Source organism: Haliotis cracherodii, unplaced genomic scaffold (assembly GCF_022045235.1).
Source record: "Haliotis cracherodii isolate W230 unplaced genomic scaffold, xgHalCrac1.p SCAF_6, whole genome shotgun sequence".
NCBI lineage: Eukaryota > Metazoa > Mollusca > Gastropoda > Lepetellida > Haliotidae > Haliotis > Haliotis cracherodii.
The window spans coordinates 61,352,974-61,374,397 of record NW_027266319.1 but is presented as its reverse complement, the minus strand read 5'-3'; the positions used below and the strand labels follow the sequence as shown (position 1 = coordinate 61,374,397).

Genomic DNA, 21,424 nt, shown 5'->3' with positions numbered 1-21,424 from the left:
CAGTAAAATGACGCTATTAATTCCCCGTATATTTTTTATGTCTTGTAAAGTTGTTCATCCATGAATTCCTATACTCCAACTTCTAAATTCCCATGAAAGAAGTCTTGTAAATAGCTAATAGCAGAGACCATATATTAATCTGTTATATAGTCTCTGCTAATAGGCAATATTTCCAAAGAAATTATAATTTCACATATCTCCGAGCGTTGTTGAGCGAATTTTCGATGTGACCGATTATGCGCTTCGCTGTTTATCCAAAATTATTAGATAATGCAAGTTTGGGGCTAGCAGTGATAATGGTGTTGGCCGTAACGCGACAGTTTTTCAAAGGGAGGTTACTCTTAAATTCTAAAGTCTAGACGATTGTAATTTCATGATGGTTATTTTATACTATCCGATCGGAAAAGTTCCAAGTTCAGCATCCAAATAATTCGGTCTGGCGTGTGAAACAGTGCAGCAGCAACAAGCTTAGTACGAGATATAAATATCGCATCCAGGAGTAACGGTTGTAATATGCTAAACTGTGCTAATTAAGTTTTCTGTTTACTTCTGATCAATCAAATACCAAGTTAAACTTCAACTTGGCACGAGACATGCAACTACTATTATTAAAACAAAACAAAATACCATAAGTTCTGATATGAATATATATTTATTATAAAAATTGACAATAGATGTATGAATGATATTTTATTTTTAATACACCATTAATTTGGATTTAGCCACAACTAAAACATATACATCAAAGTATGAAAGACAAAATTGTAATTCCAGTATAACAAAACTACAGAATAAAATAATTTTTGAAATTAATTAAAACTTGATCTTGGTAACTTGGTGCAACACAAAATAGTTTTCAGTTGTTGCTTCAGGATTTGAAATGCAAATTAAAAATCAAAAGTAAAAATAACTTCACTAGATCTAAATATTTTAAATATACAATAACAAGTAAGTGATGATTTTTTACATGGGATTTTGCCTATCCCCTAGGTAATTTCTACACATTTAAAAAGAGTATATGATTTCATTTGGTAAATATCTTAATGATTTCAGCCCATGAGCATAGGCAAGCAAGCGCTACGACAGGCAAGCCACCCATCTCGAAATCGGATGAAAAACACAGTACAATGTCTATGCCACTTGCAAATGTAACTGAAATGAAGGACGCATTAAAGAATGGAGTACCAAAGGCACTGAAATTGATCATTTGCGACCCAATGATGGATGCATTGCAGTCAGGTTCAACGATTGGTCAAGATCTGATCCAAGTTGCCAAGTCCCTTGATGAAGATGCAGATACCACTGATGATTTAATTGACATTGTGACACCAAAGTTCCATAAAGTTTTCAAGGGGTTCGGCCACGGGAGCTCGCTGTCAAGTGACCGAGAGGCACTCTGGAGCAGTTATCACCAGTTGTGTCTGGAGGAAGATTTCATTTCAAGCATGTGCACCTGTATAGAGGAAGTCAGCAGGATAATACACATCTTCACTCAGTGTTTGCTAGATCGGATTATTCAAACCCTCCTTAAAGTTCTATCAGATTCAATGAAGACAGCTGATGAGAAGCAAGTCAACCATATCAGTGAAAATGACCAGGCAGTTTTATATTACATCTCAGGGTACATTGTCCATGCTTTGCTAAAAAAAAGGACAATCAGCGGCAACAACATCAAGACTGTCATTGACAATCTTCGCACATCTTGGACCTCTCTTGGAGTACCCTTTCCGACGACGGCCAATACAAGTCTTTTTTTTTCTTGGCATCTACAAAACAAAACTATATATTAGACACAATGTAAACAAATTAAACTATATATATAAACTATATATATATATATAGAGAGAGAGAGAGAGAGAGAGAGAGAGAGAGAGAGAGAGAGAGAGAGAGAGTGAGTATTGGTTTACGCCGCTTTTAGCAATATTCCAGCAATATCACGGCGGGGGTCATCAGAAATGGGCTTCACACATTGTACCCATGTCGAGAATCGAACCCAGGTCTTCGGCGTGACGAGCGAACGCTTTAACCACCAGGCTACCCGACCGCCCAGAGAGAGAGAGAGAGAGAGAGGAATATAGGAATGTATATATTTATTGCATACAATGAAAACAATGTTGAATGATGATTTTATTGTCTAAATACACAAAATGTGTAGTTCCTTAATCATATTTACATTATTAATGATTGTCCAGGTCATATAACTCATAATGTTTATTTAGCATTTATTAGGGAGAATACATATAAAATATTTTAATAAAAGAAAAATTAAACAAAGACTTTTTCTAAATAAAAATATAAGCATTGACAAATTATCTAAAGTTTTCTTCAGCAGGTTTGGTTCAAGAGACCCATTAAAGTGAAAAAAGTTAATAGTAATGTTAGACTTACAATGAAATGGCTGAACAAATCGTCAAAAACTTAATATGGATCTTACAAAATATATTCTGATATCAATACAAAAATAGAAAATTATTACTATGCCTTGAAAAATATATTTGTACCAAAATCACAGACTAAAGAGGTGTTATGTCGTCTGCTTTAGGGTACACTAAACTGTGAATATATGACGAAAATGTGGGTTAGCGCCAAAAATCATAAAAAAATAAATACCGATGGTAGCAAAATAAGGGTGGTACCAAGCCACGGAGGAAATCGTGACGAATTTAAACATATTTATTTCAATACCGCAAATAGAACAAACATTAGTCTGAACGCATGCGAAAATTAAGTGTTGTGGTTTAATTATTTCGGGAAAAGTCAGATTTAGTGTCATTTCCGCAGTCAAAATCAGACATAACGCGACTGCCACAGATTTAATAATACCACTAAGCCACCTTTTGACATATCTGCTTTGCACACAACTTGGTAACCAAGGACTTTTATTGATATTTAGTGGCCGTTATTGAAAGTCAAAATACGCACTTTTCCCGAATTTACATGTTCGCCATTTTGCTCACACGAACAACAACAAAGCGTGACCATTTCATCGAATACAATAACAACGATATGCTTTAGCGCATCAACAAATCTCAGTCGTAATGTTGACAATGTTAAGAAATACGTGAGCATAAAAATATATTTTGAAATCTTACCTTTGTATGGTAAAAAAGTCGACTACGATGACTGCAGTGAACACACGTTTTCGCTCGCTTCCGGTCAGGCTGCGCAGTACAAACTGTAGCGCTGATGGTTTCGCGCATTGGCTAGAGGGCCGTCCCTCTATTATATGGTCTCTGATTTCGGTGTGCCTTCAGATACTCCACAATGTTTTCCCTCACTTGCTATACTGTATTTGGGTGTGCCTTCAGATACTCCACAATGTTTTCCCTCACTTGCTATACTGTATTTGGGTGTGCCTTCAGATACTCCACAATGTTTTCCCTCACTTGCTATACTGTATTTGGGTGTGCCTTCAGATACTCCACAATGTTTTCCCTCACTTCCATAGCATTCATTTCTAAGTCCAACACATGGTAAATCTGGTCACTTCAGTTTCCGCCACCCGAGTTGTGTTTCACGATACAGCCTCTTCTCCCTGCCATGTCTTCTAGCTTCTGAAGAAGACTGTCAGAAGATAATGCTGTTGGCATCATCATATCTTTATGAAGTCTTGCCACGACATTCATGTAGTCATCTGAAATATTTGTAAGACTTCCAAACTAGATGATTACATCAAAGAATATGGAAACAACCAGACATTATTGAGATTTGCTTTCACTATTGCTTACAAGCTGTAGCTAAATGTCTGATTTGGCAGTCTTGATCTGTGTTCAGACATGTATTAAATAACGTTAATTCACTTCTAAGACATATTTTTTTCTTTAAATGATGACATGTATACAAAGTTTGTTGTACTCGTATTGTAGCAGAAATCAACAGTCTTGATACTCTCAATTGATGTTTATTGTCCGTTATTCCTTGACAATAATAAGTGAAAAGCTCATTCGTTTGTATCTGTTAACATGCTTTTCCTTTGAACGTTAGCGTTGAATGAACAGTGTTGAGGTTCAAGAAACTAGAAAATAACAAGAAAATGTGCTAAGTTATGCAGTGAATTGGCTAAGTTGTTACAAATACAAAATTCTACAAATATTATATCATTTGAAGATAAATGATAGCTTCAACATTACTTTAGATGTACACACTGTATAAATATGAATAAGCAGGTTACATAAACTTACCTCTTACTGCAATAGTTCATGACATGTTTCTCCAACATGGAGATGGTGATAGTGGATGAGGTCACAAGACCAGAAACTAATCCCATGATGCAACACATCTGACATAACCAACAGACCATTGTTAAGGCTGATAGATATATATGAAATTCATAACATTTTTGCATAACAGATTTGCAACATAAATTATACATTCTGCACTAACAACTTGTATGTTTCCCATGCAAACATTCCATGTTCCAATATAGTTAAAAAATTAAAAATCATTTTTGGTCCCAATGGTACATATTATCAATATCTATAATACATTTGATTCAGGAATTCAGAAATGTTTTCAGTGATTATCATATGATAGTTGATCATTGTCCAGAAACCAACCTCACACCAGTTCCTGTCTAGTTAATTAAACAAACTAAATAGCAAACTTTACAAGAGACTAACCATAAATCCTATTTGGTTAAAATGTATTTCTTTAGTCACATAACAAACATTCAAATACTTCTATCTATGTGCAAGTAAAAGCAAACATAAAGTTTGTTACATGCGGAAATCGGAGCAAAATTAAGGTCTTGAGCATTGACATGATTATTGAAGTGACCCTCCTAATTGAGTATTGTTTATTTGTTGTTTAACGCCGTACTCAGCAATATTACAGTATATGATGGCGGTCTGTGGATAATCGAGTCTGGACCAGACAATCCAGTGATTGACATCATGAGCATCAATCCATGCAATTGGGATACAATGACATGTCAGCGAGCCTAATGACCCGATCCTGTTAGTCGCCTCTTACGACAAGCAGTCGCCTTTTACGGCAGGCATAGGTTGCTGAAGACCTATTCTACCCCGGATCTTCACGGGTACTTTCTGCACTCCAGCTATGGAACATGTTTGTAAGGAAAGGTCCCCATTAGGCTTGTCACTTATTGAGATGACATATACTTGAACTAATTACTTCAACAGACTGTACCTACATGTCTACTGTGCCTTCTCTTCTGTTCCTGTTGCCTTGTTATAGCTGTGATTTGAGAGACAGAGTGCCATGACAGTTTCTTTCTTATCCACACCTTGTACTTGTGCAACTTCTCATTCACTTCCACAATCTCGCCCTGAACAGCTTTTGGCGAAGTGATTTTTTGCCCATCCCTATCAACACCCTTGTCTTTGCCTAAATGTCAAACAAGAACGATCTCCCCCACTTCTTAATGAGAAGGAGGATTTGCCATCAGGTGTTTCTTAAGTTGCCAGCACTTCCTTCCTGATTACTTACAGTTCTCAGAGTCTGGCAAGTGTTCCTCCATTTGCCTAATAAGGAAATAAATATGAGAATATGTAAAAATATATTCATGTTCTAAATCTGAATATCCGATTTTCATGACCAAACTGTGGACATTTATTATGGGATATGTAGTTGTGTCATTCTTGGTGAATGCATGTATATGTTAACAATAACTATCAAATACTGTTATTGGCTATGAGCAATTAAGTAATCTCTCTCCAGAGTTAGTTAATATAAACCCAAAGAGAAAACATTCCATATTTCCAAGTGTCAAACATTGTAATGTTACCCATCTCAGATAACTCTCTGTTACAAAGGTCTTAATTCTTACCCGCTGGTGATGGCTAAATATATTTCTTAGGAATATGGAAAGGCTTTTGCTGCTTTTAATGTAACCATGGTAACGATGGCTTCAAATTAGATCAAAAGCCATAACAATCAATGAAAGGCTAGTTGATGTGGTCATATCTTCTAAGCATTTGCAATGTAAAAAAAATGTAAAAAATACCATCCATTGCTGTTGTCCATTAGACCATGAAATGATATTATTTCAGATTTAAATCTGTTCATAACAAATCACCTGAGAATGTTCTTCTACAGTTTCATATTCCTCACTGTCTTCACATATGTACCGGGGGCACCGGTCGTCTTAGGCGCCGTGATTCGCTGTACAGAGTTGCGGCCCTTGGGCACGCTAGAAGCCTATGATTGTGGGTTCCAATCCCATTTCGCCCCGATTATGTTTCTAGGTTTGTCAGCACCATACCCGTGCTCATGGGTTTCACTGAAGTGGTAAACGTTTAGACCTGCATCAATTCAGGCTTTCCTCCCACATTAAGCTGACACGCCGTGATATAACTGGAATACTGTTTAAAGCGGCGTTAAACTCAACTCACTCACTCACATATGTCCCCATCAATACTTTCCCCTCCTGCTGTCAACAGCCTGCTGATATGATGCGGGTGAAATCCAAACATGGCTCAGTAACAACCTGAAGATAGAATGTACAGTACCTCAGATTAAATTCAAACAAGCTGCAGAGGAAAAACAAATTGTACTAGCATGGAATTATTACAAGTGTGGTTTTACGCCGCTTTTAGCAATATTCCAGCAATATCACGGCGGGGGGACACCAGAAATGGGCTTCACACATTGTGCCCATGTCGGGAATCAAACCCGGGTCTTTGACGTGACGAGCGAACGCTTTAACCACTAGACTACCTGACCGCCCCTAGAGTCATCACAACTTATCGTTGGAGTATTTTGTTTTGGGGAAAAACCTCCCATAAAGAATTTGTTGTGAAATATGAATATCTTACCAACTGCTGAGTTGACTGATTCATTGTGAATGTGGGAATAGTCAGGCTGTCCAATCAGATTTCATCCAGGTGTTGAAGGTCATACCGCAAGCAAGCCTTCCAATTCTATGTGAACGCTCGTCCTGAAATCATCAAAATTTCATTAATTTTTTAAAATGTCATTTACACTCAATGATTCCTTTAATACGCATCAGTACTAGTGACAGTAATGATGTCCCTTTTTTGTCTTGTACCATATGTTCCCATGTTTTTTTCAGGTGAACATGGGTGGTCAGGCTCGCTGACTTGGTTGATGCATGTCATTGATCCCAATTGCGTGGAGCGATGCTTCAGATATTAATAACTGCATTGTCTGGTCCAGACTCGATTATTTACAGACCGCCGTCATATAGCTGGTATGTTGCTGAGTGCGGTGTTAAACAATAAACCACCCACCCACCCATCAGGCGAACAATTGACTTGCCTATACATGTGTTTGTGATGGGTGCCACAGGTGGGGAAGGATACACTTACCTTTTCACAAACACCTGGTACCATCACTTTTTGATAGTGATTCATAAACATGTTCATGATATATATATATCTTTTAGCAGGGATTTCTTATGAAAATGGAAGGGGTTTTGTTGCTCTTATTTACAGCTATAACACTACTTTGCCCCTTGACAAGTATTTTGATGCATTTTACGATAACCTTAAGGACCCATATGCAACATGCAGTTTTGTTGAAAACAGATACCAGGTATTCTTGAAATCATATTTACCTGTAATATTACATTACTAACCTTTCCTTGGAACTGTGGATGGTAGGCTTGTGAATGGATCAGTCTGACGCCAAGTTTTTCACAGAGAGAATTCACCACCCCCTTTAACTCCCCACCCTGATCTGTTTGGATAATTTTGGGAGCACCCACTGCTGATCTAAATATACCTGCACTAATGATTTAACAACACTTTGTGATGTTTTGTCACAGAGTGGCCTAAGCCATAAAAACCTAGAAAACATGTCCAATATTAACAACACAAAATGATAGATGATCCCATCTATTGTTTCCGATTTGCTGCTGAAATCTCCAAACAATGCAAAGTCAATTTGGTGTCTTTCAAAAGGTACAGATGCTCTCACAGGTTTTTAAGGTGCCTTGTTTAACAAGTTGTCAAACTGATGCTACTCTGGATGTAACTTTCTATTTGGGGCCTGCTTACTCCATGGAAATGCTGAGCTATTATGGAATAAAGACGTCGTGCTCCAGCCCCTTTAGTCATTTTACTGAAAGCCTGTATAATATTTTCGACTTCATCAGTTTTTGGGGCAATTTTACCCAAGGAAAGAATTCTGTTTTCTTTTTGACCTGAAACTGGGTTTTGGATATCTGTAAGACAGAGATTATATTTGCTAATTTTCTTATATGCTTATTTTTGAATTAAGGATCTCTCCTTCACTGGAATGTCGGTACTACCAGGAAGTATGGCTTCTACTGCATCGTTGAGCTGTGGTGACAGTCATGGTGGAGGCATTGTGTTCTGATGGAGAAACAAGAATGACAATCCTCTGACATATTTCGAAGGATGCTCATGCTTTTAAGATAGAGCTAACTTAAGTGACTTAGGGTGTCATCAGGTAGGTGTTTCAGGGGTAGGCTGAATCCCCTTTGAAAACCTTTGTATATGCCTGTAACATACAAAAATAATAACATATGGCATATGAAATTCTGTCACCCAAATAATATTTGGAACGGCAGGGGAGATAAATTGATAGACATGATCACACTATACAAATGAGAACTTAAGTATTTCACATCATAATGCATTCTATCTGCAAATGGTGCTAGTATATAGTGAATGGTGCTTTTACATTTCTTCATGAAAACATTGCAACATGCCAGCTCAAGAAATATTTAACAACTTCAGTGGTTATATGATCATAATATATTTCTGACAAAACCAGCTTTGAGAAATATTCACAACATGTTACATGTTTTTTTCATTTAATAGTCATTTGTACCGATGTTCATAGCAACTACAAAGTCTGGTAATCAAATGTGATACCTACCATTTTCAAACGCAACACTGATTCTGAATATCCTGCTGTTATGTACACTTCCTGGCCATTTTGCTACAAAGTTGATAAATCGGTATTCTGCATCACAGATCATCTGAAAGGGAGCAGAGGACTGCTTTTCAATGGTACTGAAATATACTTTCATTTGTAAATAGTGACATCAAATTCCCTTTATTTTTTAGGTATCATGTAATCATAATGAATTTTTGTTTGGTGTTGAACCATTTATATACGTACCTGAACATTCATCGATTGATAGCCTTTACGATTCAGGTAGTCACCTTCATTCACCTGTGGGCCTATGATTCTTGCAAATGTGCCATCTACACACCCTAGCACATTTGGAAATCCTGAAAAAAAAAAAAAATGTAATTGGTTGGAATCTTATATTTGTGTAAAAACATTCATCCTCCTAATTAAGGTTAAATGAAGTGAACATAATATGTAACAGCAAAATACTTGTAAATATTACTCAAATAAGCATGTAAAGTTTCAGCTTTATGAATAAACTAACTGATATGATCAAGGTCAACGCACACTACTTTTGAAAATGTCAGATAATTCAAATATGTGTTAATGATTTATTATATAAAATTTTGATAAACATACCAAACATTCTTTTTTTTAATTATTTTTATTGGTTAAAAGGATGATGGTGGATGGTGATTTCATATTGATTCATACCTGACCATTTTACAGAATGCCGCCTCAGGAAACTATTTTGCCAGTTCAAAACAATGCTGTTTTCTGTTTTCTATACTCCGGATTTTAGCATTGCTCTAACTTGCACTTAGAGATATGCCCCCTTTACTTTTATAACGTAATGTTAAAACGGTTGAAGATCGATGTATTACCTGCGATTTTGTGAAACTTCTGTTTTGTGTTGTCTCCATCTGATCCTGTTGGCATCCTCACAAACCGGTAAGCAGCTGAACATAGACTGGTGCAAATATCTCGGACAGACCGGAAGGCCGATGGTGCAGACATTGCCGAGAAGGCGTCAGAAATGAAGGAATAAAAGCCTCCCGTCGCAAGGAATCTCAGCGTAACAAGTACCTGTGCTAGGGGTAAAAGCGGGCTGTTACGTTGAGTGGGTCTTCGCATTCTGTTGGACACGAGTGACACGATGTAAAGAATCGTTTCCGCCCGAAACCTAAATCTAAGGAACAAATCATCGTCCGACATGTATTCCAGTGGGTTTTCATGATCGGTAAGCCACCTATAAATAACCTGTCTCCTTCTCGATATCCGCTTACGTCTATTAGTAATCCGAATAAAAACTTAAGTTACCATGTTGGCTCACTTAAGTTTTATGTGGTTTCGAACTCAGACTTAAGTCAGTTTTTTAACTTAAGTTTGTTTCGAGAAATCGCGGCCACTTTTTCTTGGACCTCTGGGATCCGTGGCTCAGGGGTCGGCCATGTCGTTCCTGTTCTGTGGGCGGATGACCCTCCAGTGTTCCGTGATGAAGGTCTCTCCTGAGGACATAAATGTGTCCCAGTTAGACATTGGCAGCACTGGCGTAAATCCGTAATAGATGTGAAGATTGCTACCAAGATATTCAAATATTCTAAGGGGATTCCTTACTTGATTTATTTCGTCATCTTGCAACACTAGTGGTGTTGTCTTGTTGGACATGGGGGCCTCGGTGGGTTTAGCGTCCGGAGATTTGGGCGTTTGTGTGCCGTGGTTGTGGAGATTTCTTTCCCGCAATTGTTGATGTGCTGGCCAGGACTGGCTTTGCATCTCGAGACCGTATGAAGGGGACGGGGCTCGCCCAATAAATATCTCCCATGGGTTCTTGAGATTTGGTTAGTCAGGTCATCTTTCCTCTTATATGTTTTCTAGCAAATGGTACACTCGAATCTCTTTGAGAGGTGGTCTGAGGAGGCTGTCCCTTCTGGTGTATGTTTGGTGGCATACAGTGCATACATGTTGGTCGGACATCTCTGCAGATGAGTGACAGTTTGTCAGGTTGTACCGGTGGTGTCATTGTGACGTCATACTGGTTGTTGACGTCATAGTTTTGTATGACGTAACGGAGAAAAGAGGGTTCCCATGTAGGAGAGATAAAGTAGGTGAGCAAATTGTCAAACTTAAAACTGTAGGCCCTTTGTGTCAGAAAAAATACAAGAGAGGCAAAACTGAACGGATACTCAGCCTACAAGTTTGTCATGAACAGTGCCAAAAAAACAACAACTGCAAAATCTGCAAGAAGTTAGTAAACAAAACAACGTTTTCCAGCACTAAAACAGGAGACAAGTATAAAACACATACTTTCACCTGCCAATCCCGCAATGTAGTTTATCTACTCACCTGCACCCTATGCAAAAAACAATATGTTGGGGAAACCAAACGCAGTTTTCAAGTAAGACTAAATGAACATTTTGCAGACATCCACCATAAGAGAGACAAACCAGTCTCCTTACACTTTAATTCCACAGAACACGGCAAAAACAATGTTGAATACAACATTATCACACAACTCAGAAACAATCCTGAGAATGTAGAAACCAATACCAAGAGAAGAGCTCTTGACCTCAAGTGGACTTTTAAACTCCAAAGTTTTCAACCACACGGTCTCAATGACAAACTTGTAGGCTGAGTGAGTGAGCGAGTTGGGTTTAACACCGCTTTTAACAATATTCCAGTTATATCGCGGCGTGTCAGCTTAATGTGGGAAGAAAGCCCGAAGTGATGCAGGTCTCAGACGTTTACTTGTAGGTTGAGTATCCTTTCAGTTTTGCCTCACCCGTAACATTAACTTTAGTCACAGCACTCTACTCTAATCTACATTTCCCATTCTTAACCGCCTTTATTTTATCATTAAGCTTCTTGCATATGTCCGCCCATGTATCCCTACAAAACATTGAGTACTAACTAATAAAAAAAGAAAATACAAATGTAATTAATAACTTTAGCAACTGTCCTGTATAAAAATCTTATCTTTAATTAACATTTTATTACCTGTTTGTTTTTAACCACCCAACCACCCATAACATTAATTTTAGTCCCAGCACTCTACTCTAATCTACATTTCCCATTCTTAACCGCCCTTATTTTATCATTTAGCTTCTTGCATGTGTGCGCCCTTGTATCTTCCATCTTCATGGGCAACACTGAGAACTTCTGGAATATGTGAGCTGCAAAACAAAATTATATATAGATGGATAATTTCATTCATTAGACAAGGCACAATAAAGCTTATAAACAAGGTATTCAGTGTTATCAAGTAGAATATAATTGCTGTGTGATCAAAATACAAACAGGAAAAGTATTCCCAAAATACTGGGATGCATGTATGAAGACAAAATGACAATAACTGCATGAAAAGGTGCAACTTCATAGTTATTATTAATATTTTGTTAATGACATTTCATACCCAGTAATGTGTCTACATACTTGGAGGACTTCTTTTTAATAGTTTAATTTTGACGTTCAGGTTTGTTTGTATAATATTGTGTTCAAATTACACTGCGGAGCTCGTTGGACATTCTCTTCCAATGCTCTTTTACCGCGAGCCTCTCCCTTTACTGATAGCATCTTACAGTCTTCCTTGGTTACCATATTCGACGTAATAAGCGCCCCGCTCTAATAAGCGCCCACGGCGACTTTTGCTAATATATAGGCTAGTGAACAATCCCAATTAGCACCCCTTCCGATTGATCAATGTACACAAGACTTATTTATTCGCTTGTAATACGCACTCAGTGTTATATGCACCATCAATTATGGGCAATTAAATTATGGAAAACTATATCTGTCGTACATATATATTTCAGGATAAATAACGATATTTATCTTTCAACTCTGTTTTTTTCCACCAAAATAATATTCTAATAAGAACCCCTATTTCTAATTTTGAGAGCGCCCTGGGTGCTTATTACGTCAAATACGGTAATAGCAAAGGAAGCAGGCTCAAAGCCAGCTTGACTGGGCTGGTGCTGACTTCCTCACAAGCCCTGAGGCGCTCGGCTCTAACCTTTATCCCATGCCTGGGATCACCTAGAAATGCTGTAATCCACATACTATAGGAATATTTCTGTACTGACAAGTCAGTACTATTCTGTCATTATTATTCAATTAATGTTGATAAACTGAAACATAATTAAGTCAAAAAGGCACAAATTACTGCTTTGACACTTCAAAGGAAATTAAAGTCAGTACTGGAATGTTTAAAACCCCATAGAAACATGAGTAACTGATCCAAAGATGAAATACACATACACAGGTCATAAACAATCTTAAGACAAATAGTTACTGGAGTTGATTGCAGATAAGTACGTAAAATTAACGTAAAAGTGGGTTATCAAATGAGAATAAACAGTATGAAAAACATTAATCAGTTGCACATAAATAGCAATAATTAATGAAGACAAAAGGAAATCCTGACAAATATTTTGCTAATTTGTAGATACCCCATACCTGAGGAAAAGCTTCTCCCTGGCACAGAAAACTTATTGAATTTCAACAGGGGAATAATACCGGAATATTGGCTGAATGGTATTACCTAATCTAATCATGAACAAATAAAATACTAATATACACTGCATTGGAAAATTGTTAACTGCTGTATTAGGTCTGAGAATTGCATATTGCCTTAAAAGAGAGTGAAATACTCTTAGAAAACCATGCTGGCTTTTGCAGAGGCTGTAGAACATTTAATGATGTCTTTTCTTTGTACACCATGTCTGAACTCCTAAAGCAAAGACAGAAACTATTCTGTCTGATAAAGATGACCAATATGTACATTTTACCTCAACATTCAAGTAGATCTCTATACATTAACTATGGTAATAACCAGTACTCCGTTGTTCGCGCTTTATTTGCAAGGTACTATATTATCACTCATATTCCCTCGACCAGAAACAGGATAACGCCTATATTATCTACAATTAATGGAATCTTAAAGGTTTTCTTTCAGCTGATAATAGTAAATAACATTTTAAACTTGTGGGCAGAATCTAAATGCTATGGGTCAATATTTCTAATTTTATGAGATTTTATACTATATTTTCACTCATATCCCCTCAACCATAAATGCCTTTAATATCTACAATTAATGGATTCTTAAGATTTCTTCTTGGCTACTGATAGTGAATAACATTTGAAACTTGTTGACAGAATCTTAATGTAATGGGTCAATATTTCTAATCTTAAGAGATTTTTGACTATATCATCACTCATTTATCAAACAAACCCTAACCTTTTTTAACCGAGGTGGAACTTGTCATGGAAATTGTAAAAAAAAGAAGAGTTTGGAACCTAAGTCCATCTTGCTGCCATGGAAACGTAAAAAAAAAAAAAATTCTAAAATAGCCAAAGGCACCAGTTCAGCATGTACCTGACAAACCTGCAAAGTTTGATGAAAAAATATCGAACGGTTTATGAGTTATGCTCGTGAAACAAACCCTACCCTTGCAGAACCTATGTCCATCTTGTTGCCATGGAAACGTAAAAAATAAAAACATTTTAAATTTCTAAATAGCAAAAGGCACCAGTTCAGCATGTACCTGACAGACCTGCAAAGTTTGATGAAAAAATATTGAACGGTGTATGAGTTATGCTCCGGAAACGAAACATGACGGACGGACGGACGGTCGGAGCCCATTTCCATATCCTCCCGCCAACTTTGTTGGGCGGGGGATAATAAATTAATAAGTGTAGTAGTGTTACCACACTTTAGCTATTAGAATTGAAATAATGTGCCAGAATATACTTCACTATTCACCCTTCAAATGGTCTTCTCGTGAGTACGCAGAACTTTATGATATAGATCTAAACACATCGCTTACAAAGTCAAGGACGAAAGTAAGGGACGTTATTCGAAATGACAATGGCGAGACCTTTGATCGAAACAGCATATGCATTCAGCATTTAAGATGCGAGTTCAAGTCAGATGTTTTAAGTGATGTATACTGGGTCAGTTTGACAATACTACATGTTTTTTGTGCTTATGTCAAAAGTCAAGTTTATAGAGAAAACACGAACAATATACATCGAAACACTCAAAACAAAAATTGTTCAGGAAGCAGCACACCCACCAGCGAGTTACAATGACGTTCTAAGCTGAAGTTTGTTTTGTTATTTACGGTATATATATCCAATATATTTCACGAATAAACAAAGGACTTAAATACAATATCAAGCTATTTGTATTTAGATGATGTTATTATTTTTTTATCTATCTAGATCCATAATTCTTCTCAGAATCTCACTAATTTTCATTCGCAAAGAGAGATAATTTAGGAATTGTCAAGTTACGTCGTCTCATGGAACATGCCACAAGTTAACGTGAACATACATAGAGCGTAGTCCTTTTCTATCCTTTTAAATTAAGTAGACCTAATAATAGTAATAAACTGATTTGTCTGATTTCATTTAAATCTCACTGAGGAGAGAAATAAATTGTTAATGTGTCAAATCTATTCCAGAACGTAGTTCGATGACGTTTGGCTTGTCTGACAGCATTGCTGAGGATCATTTACCATTTGTCCGTTGACCCGATATATACGTAACAACAATTTTATTGTCTGAATGGTCTCAACTATCTAAATTATTTATTTAACATAAAACGGGTAGATGTATTGGTTTATTGAATGCAAAATTCAAAGAATATCGTGTTGAAAATGTCTATTTTATATTGATCAGTAAATTTTATTCAACAAACGTTTTCTGCGAACATATAATGGATAGTGAATTTTGGACAATGTTCAAACTATGCTACATTTTGATGAGACCCCGAACGAGCATGGGAACCCATTGTTTATTTGATTTGTCGATACGAAAATCTGTGCTTAACTAAGTTAACTTTGCTGTCAAAATTTCAATATATTGTTATATTTAATGGAATACATCTGTCGTGATTTAGAACATTTCTGACGTGAAATCATTGATGCGTTCTTCGTGTTTTCAAAGTGTCAATTTGAATCACACAGTTTAACCCCCTGGATGCCACAGGGACATATATGTCCCTCCTCTACAACCCTCACTTTGAAGTCTAATAAAATTCAAAATACATCATGCACACTAATACACTTCACAGTTTTGAATAAGGTGGGAGATTCCCTGTTCTGTGATATCATCCACTGGCATTTTAAGCCAAGCAAAAGTACTAAAAATGACCTCTGAAAATTAGGTACTTCGTAAATGTCGCCATTTTTTACACATTACTAAATCACCACTCGCCGCGTTATTTACAGCATGTTTTGAAATCTAAATTTCGGATATTTACTCTTAGAAATGATTTTCAAAAATAGCATATTAGTGATCACGGGTATCTGTCCTTTATGAAATCACCAATGATCATTCCAAAACGGCTCTGATAACCCTAGAATCGTTTAGATTGATTTGGAAAATACGCAAAAACCAACGCCGAAGTGAACATTCCGCCATATTGGATAGTGTTTACAAAATCACTTTTCAGGTACACCAGTTATGAGGCGCCTGTAACATCGCGTATATTTGAACCTTAGCTGCCATACAGCGATCCTTGAATTCCTCACACATTTTAGAAATCGAATGAACAATGGTCTTTGTCACCAATACGAATGGCTGGATGAAATCAAGCAAAATTAGTAAGGTGTGAAAACGAATGCTGTGCTCGAAAAACTGCACTTGTTTGAAATGTAAACAAAGCAAAATACAGATTTTACACAGTGTAGCATTTTCTCCTATTTTGAGCTATCCATTCATCTATTCGTTCAATATATTGGCTCACCATTTCCAGAATATGCATGGGAAGAGAATCGTAGGAAGAATTAGGGAATTTAAAATAGATACATTGACAATTTCTGTTGAAAATATCAAATCATTGCAAAGTTACCGTCCTGTGTGACGCCATGACTGACACAAAATCACGCACAGCGACAACGGTATTTATCAGATTTTCTGACTATTTCGGTTTGTTTCAAGGAACATTATAACAACAAATAACAGTACATAGATTGTCAGAATGTGTCTGATTACTTACATGTCACATTTATGTATATAATTTTTTTTTATGTCATTTGATACACAGAACAGTGATGTATATATGATTCCTGAATCAACGAAAGCCCCCTCGTAAAATCCCGCGTACTGTTGACAGTGAACACGCCATTTTGTAAAAGTCGGTCACTGGTAGTGATGTCATACGTCAACTTTGTTGTACATATTTTGTAATTTCTTTGAGTTGAAGGTCCTTGAATGAGAGCACACACGATCATTGTACCATGCTGTTTACAGTTTCAGTTATGATGTAGATTTTGCATATGTTTTATACATTTTGTCACTAAATCAATTTCACTTTGGACATTTGTCAATGTTCAAAATGATATCATACGTATATATAGGCCACAACATGTATGGACAACGTCAACTTTGTTGTACATATTTTGTAATTTCTTTGAGTTGAAGGTCCTTGAATGAGAGCACACACGATCATTGTACCATGCTGTTTACAGTTTCAGTTATGATGTAGATTTTGCATATGTTTTATACATTTTTTCACTAAATCAATTTCACTTTGGACATTTGTCAATGTTCAAAATGATATCATACGTATATATAGGCCACAACATGTATGGACAAACTTTTGATAATCTCCTGTTTGTTTGAACATTGTTTACATAACAATTGATAGGTTTTTAGTGCCGAATACGATATTTCTTTCCTTTGGACGAGTGTTACAAGATGATGTGTAAATGTAACTGCAGCATGTACATATTTCTTGGGATGTGCAATACTCAATATTATAAGTTCATATTAGCAATGTCCATGAATAGCCGTTTCATTTTATGTTATAACTAAAACTGAATATATTACTTTCACAAAATGAATAATATTTTTTCAGTAAAATATATACACAAATTTCTGAAAGAATTGTGTTGGAATTTTTTTTTATGTCATTTGATACACAGAACAGTGATATCTAACGATTCGCCAGGTGCGCGTTAGTCACAAACAATTTACGAAGTATTCCCCTCGTTTTGCATTATATAATCAATGGGTTCATTCTTTGTTCAATATTGTGATCACAGGATATTAAACTTAATTTCTCCAGGAATTGTAAAATGTATAAAAATAAAATCCATGCCAGGTACCTCGTTGGTTCAACCTTATACGATTATCCTGATAATTCTATACCAGTATTGCTTTCTTCGCATATTTTTATTGTTTAATTCTGAGACGAAATGAAGAGAAATAATAACATAATAATGAACAAATATATGTCAAATATTGAATATAATTTTGGTTGTTTTGAAATATTCTTTTGGGTATTTCATTACGAAAATTGATGCCAAACAGGTGCATGTCTTGTTCAGTTAAGATACACGATAAACTATCTAATCGTTTACATATTCAAAAGATGATTTACTTGGTGAAAGCAGTAATTTTCTGTCGTGTCGAACAAGTGTCAAATTCCGTTTTAAACATCGAGATTTTCCATATCATAATCAAAAATTAGGGGAGATATATATTAATCAAAATTATACCAGTGTCGCTTTTCTCCGACGTTATCAAAGACATAACACCTGCCATGATGTAAAAAAAGGAATGGTGTTATTTTTGGGGTATTTCATTACATTTGATGATAAGGCTAGTGCTCCATTAATAATGGTGCAACATTAGTCAAATTACACTTACACAATCAGGAGAATGTTGGAATCTGAGGACTAAGTTATAGGTTAGCCTAGATAGGGCCATCCATTTCTCTATTACCTCTTTTTATGAAGTACGATTTCATCATTTCTTATGGGTTTTTTTAATAACTAAACGTATACAGTTTCAATATGGATATTTGTGTTGGAATAGTTTGGTTCCTCGTGAACGAAACACCAAGAAAATATATTGTCCTTACCCACAGCTAATTCTCACCAACTGACCTGAGTTACAAAAAAAATAGTGCTAAGCATAGCGGAGTTATGACCCCTTATCCTTGGACGCGTGTAACCTCTCTGTCGCCTTATGAAAAAGAGAAAAATCAGTTTTCGTCATTTACGGCATGCTATTTTTGGCGTTGAATGTTTGTCGTTATACATACGCCTATAACTCTATTTGATATAAAGTTATGTCGTTCAGATATTAGGCAGTATATTTTGTTCTTATTTTCGACAGTTTCCGTAAATCTTCGAAATAAAAAAAAATCGTCGCACATTACTTTTATCGGTGTACGATAAAAGCGGAGACATTTGGAGCAAGGGGAATATCAAGTGCCGCACTTAGGAAAATGTGCGTCAGAAAAAAACCTCGGCATCCAGGGGGTTAAAGCCCCACCCTGACTATAAATAGCCCGCAAGGTGGCGGTGTTTCAGTTTCGAACAGTGACTGACCATGTAAACAAAACCGAGTGTCGGGAGAACCTTTGTGAAAACCGTACGCAAACAAGATCACCAAAGACCGTCAAACTTCGCATCAACTTGAATGACAAACCCTGGATACCACAAATGGCTAAATATCTAGATATAAGTCAATAAATTGTCAGTAGTTTTTATCATAAAAAATCGAATCGATCGTGTATGAAGTCCGCAGCAACCACAGTGGGCGGAGCTTATTTACGGTTGCGCTATAAATAGCAAAGCACATGGTCATCGTGGTCATGTGTACATGTGACACATTCAATGCATTTGTGGTCAATGTGTATTGTGTTGTATAATTTTACGTCAGAACAGCGGCAGAACAACAGTTTATAAATTAATGTAACAGTAACGATACATAAGTACAAAATTGACAAGATTCTTTCACTTCAATCCGAAAATGACAGATATTTGTTTAGTTTGGGTCATTCTCATTCAACAGTTAGATTCCAGATCTATACCACACAATAATCAGATTATATTTATAAAACTTAAAATATTACACAGATTTTTCAACTTGTGTCTAGGAAGGGACTAATTTGAAGCACCAGAAGTGGCGCCAACATTTCGATCTCAGCTAGACTACAAAATATGAATTTTTCACGTGTATCAACATAACAATTCACACACAAGCAACTGATAAATATGTAACAAAACATACTAGATGATTTTACCTACATTAGTCATTAGGCCTATATAGATAATATTGTACTTACGATAGACGAAAACTCCAATACACACATATTCCAAGACAACTTGAATTATGGATTTCCATTTCTTTCACAGAATTTTCACACACAAAACTGAGTTTTGATCATTAGATCCACACTTGTCCCAAGTATTTTTTGTTCGGGGAATCTGGATATAGGCCTTCATCGCTCACGAGGTTTAAAATACAATCTGGGATCCCTTTCCCGTTTCCACGCCAATCCTTCATCTGCTGCAACGTTTATTATCCGTTTCTTCAAGTCCGAGTATCTACGATCTCTCCAAACACTTGGTTAATTTAGCTCAGTCCAGACGTTTTGGCAACGCTTTTTTCGAATCGACGAATTTCTGCAACATGTTGGCCGCACCATTCCCTAACTGCGACTGTCCGTGCTGTGTCACGCATGGTTGACAAAAGAAGTGTGAACATACATATTCGGCTTCATCTGGTTCCAAAATGAAATATCGCTGTGACATTGATTCACTAATCCCAAGAATCGGCACTGAATTTGTCAAAGTTTCTGTTGCACTTGCAAGGGCGGAAAGAGAGGCGCCATCTTGTCGATTCGAGTTGACGACCGGAATTATGTCATCTTGAATTTGAACTTTCTCCACGTTAAAGTCACCAATGTCAGAATCGAATAACCAAAGGCTCCCTGATCATCTCGAACAACTCTCCGTCAAATTAAGCGTCACACGATAATGTTTTGTTGCTCATATTGAAGACAAGCGGACTTACAAGGTTCTTCACAGTTGAAAGCGGATGCGCTCATGGGGCGTGGTTGCTAAGAGATCGCGTTATCAGTGCAATCCAAAAGTACCATGTACAGGATTAAAAAAAATAAAAAATAGTATTCACTATAACATTTCTTTTCTAAAATTGCAGCTTAATTTATTAATTCATCCCAAGGTCGTAACCCTGATCACCTGGTGGGTATTTGGAAGGAATCTTGTGATGACGCCGTGAATGAGGCTGTGTGTATTACATTGTTGAAACCAATTGACCAGGAAGATTGTCGATGCATTGACATTATGACAGATGCTCGTGATGGATGGAGAAAACATGCATCTGAGAAAAACATTGTTGCTTTGAGATTCGAAACAAAACATGTGTTCATGCCGAAGTAGTTTTCATGAGAGGATGATCTGTGCAGCCAGCGACCTGAATAAGCTGGATGAAAATAATGTTGAAATCCATTTTCAAGCACATGACAGAATTCATGTGAACAAATATTTATCTGAACATCGTTTCGAAGTCTGTGAGGCCGTCCGTATTTTAATATTTTGTTCTCTCCATTCGGACGTGAAATAATATAAAATTTCCGTGTCTCAATTTTGCTGCCGCTGTGGAAAATTGCATACCGATCTTATAAAAGAAATACTACATCTACAAGAACTACCATTGCACCGTCATAAAAGAATCATATGATATATGGGTCAACTTTATCTTTCTTCAGGTGTTTTTTAATAGACTATAACAATTTGTTACGAAGCAAAGCGAGTCGATCTACATCAAAAATTAATCCATAGACTAAATTCTAGTA

At 36.6% G+C, this 21,424-nt stretch overlaps 1 protein-coding gene across 1 annotated transcript; it reads right to left on the bottom strand.

Annotated features, from left to right (window-relative positions):
• Positions 1-8,379: 8,379 nt before the first annotated feature.
• LOC139446563 (putative nuclease HARBI1) lies at positions 8,380-12,402 on the bottom strand. Its single transcript, XM_071227859.1, is given in 6 exon segments — positions 8,380-8,428; positions 8,430-8,445; positions 8,827-8,929; positions 9,073-9,185; positions 9,690-10,115; positions 12,309-12,402. Coding segments are annotated over 6 exon segments (801 nt in total).
• Between the last annotated feature and the right edge of the window lie 9,022 nt (positions 12,403-21,424).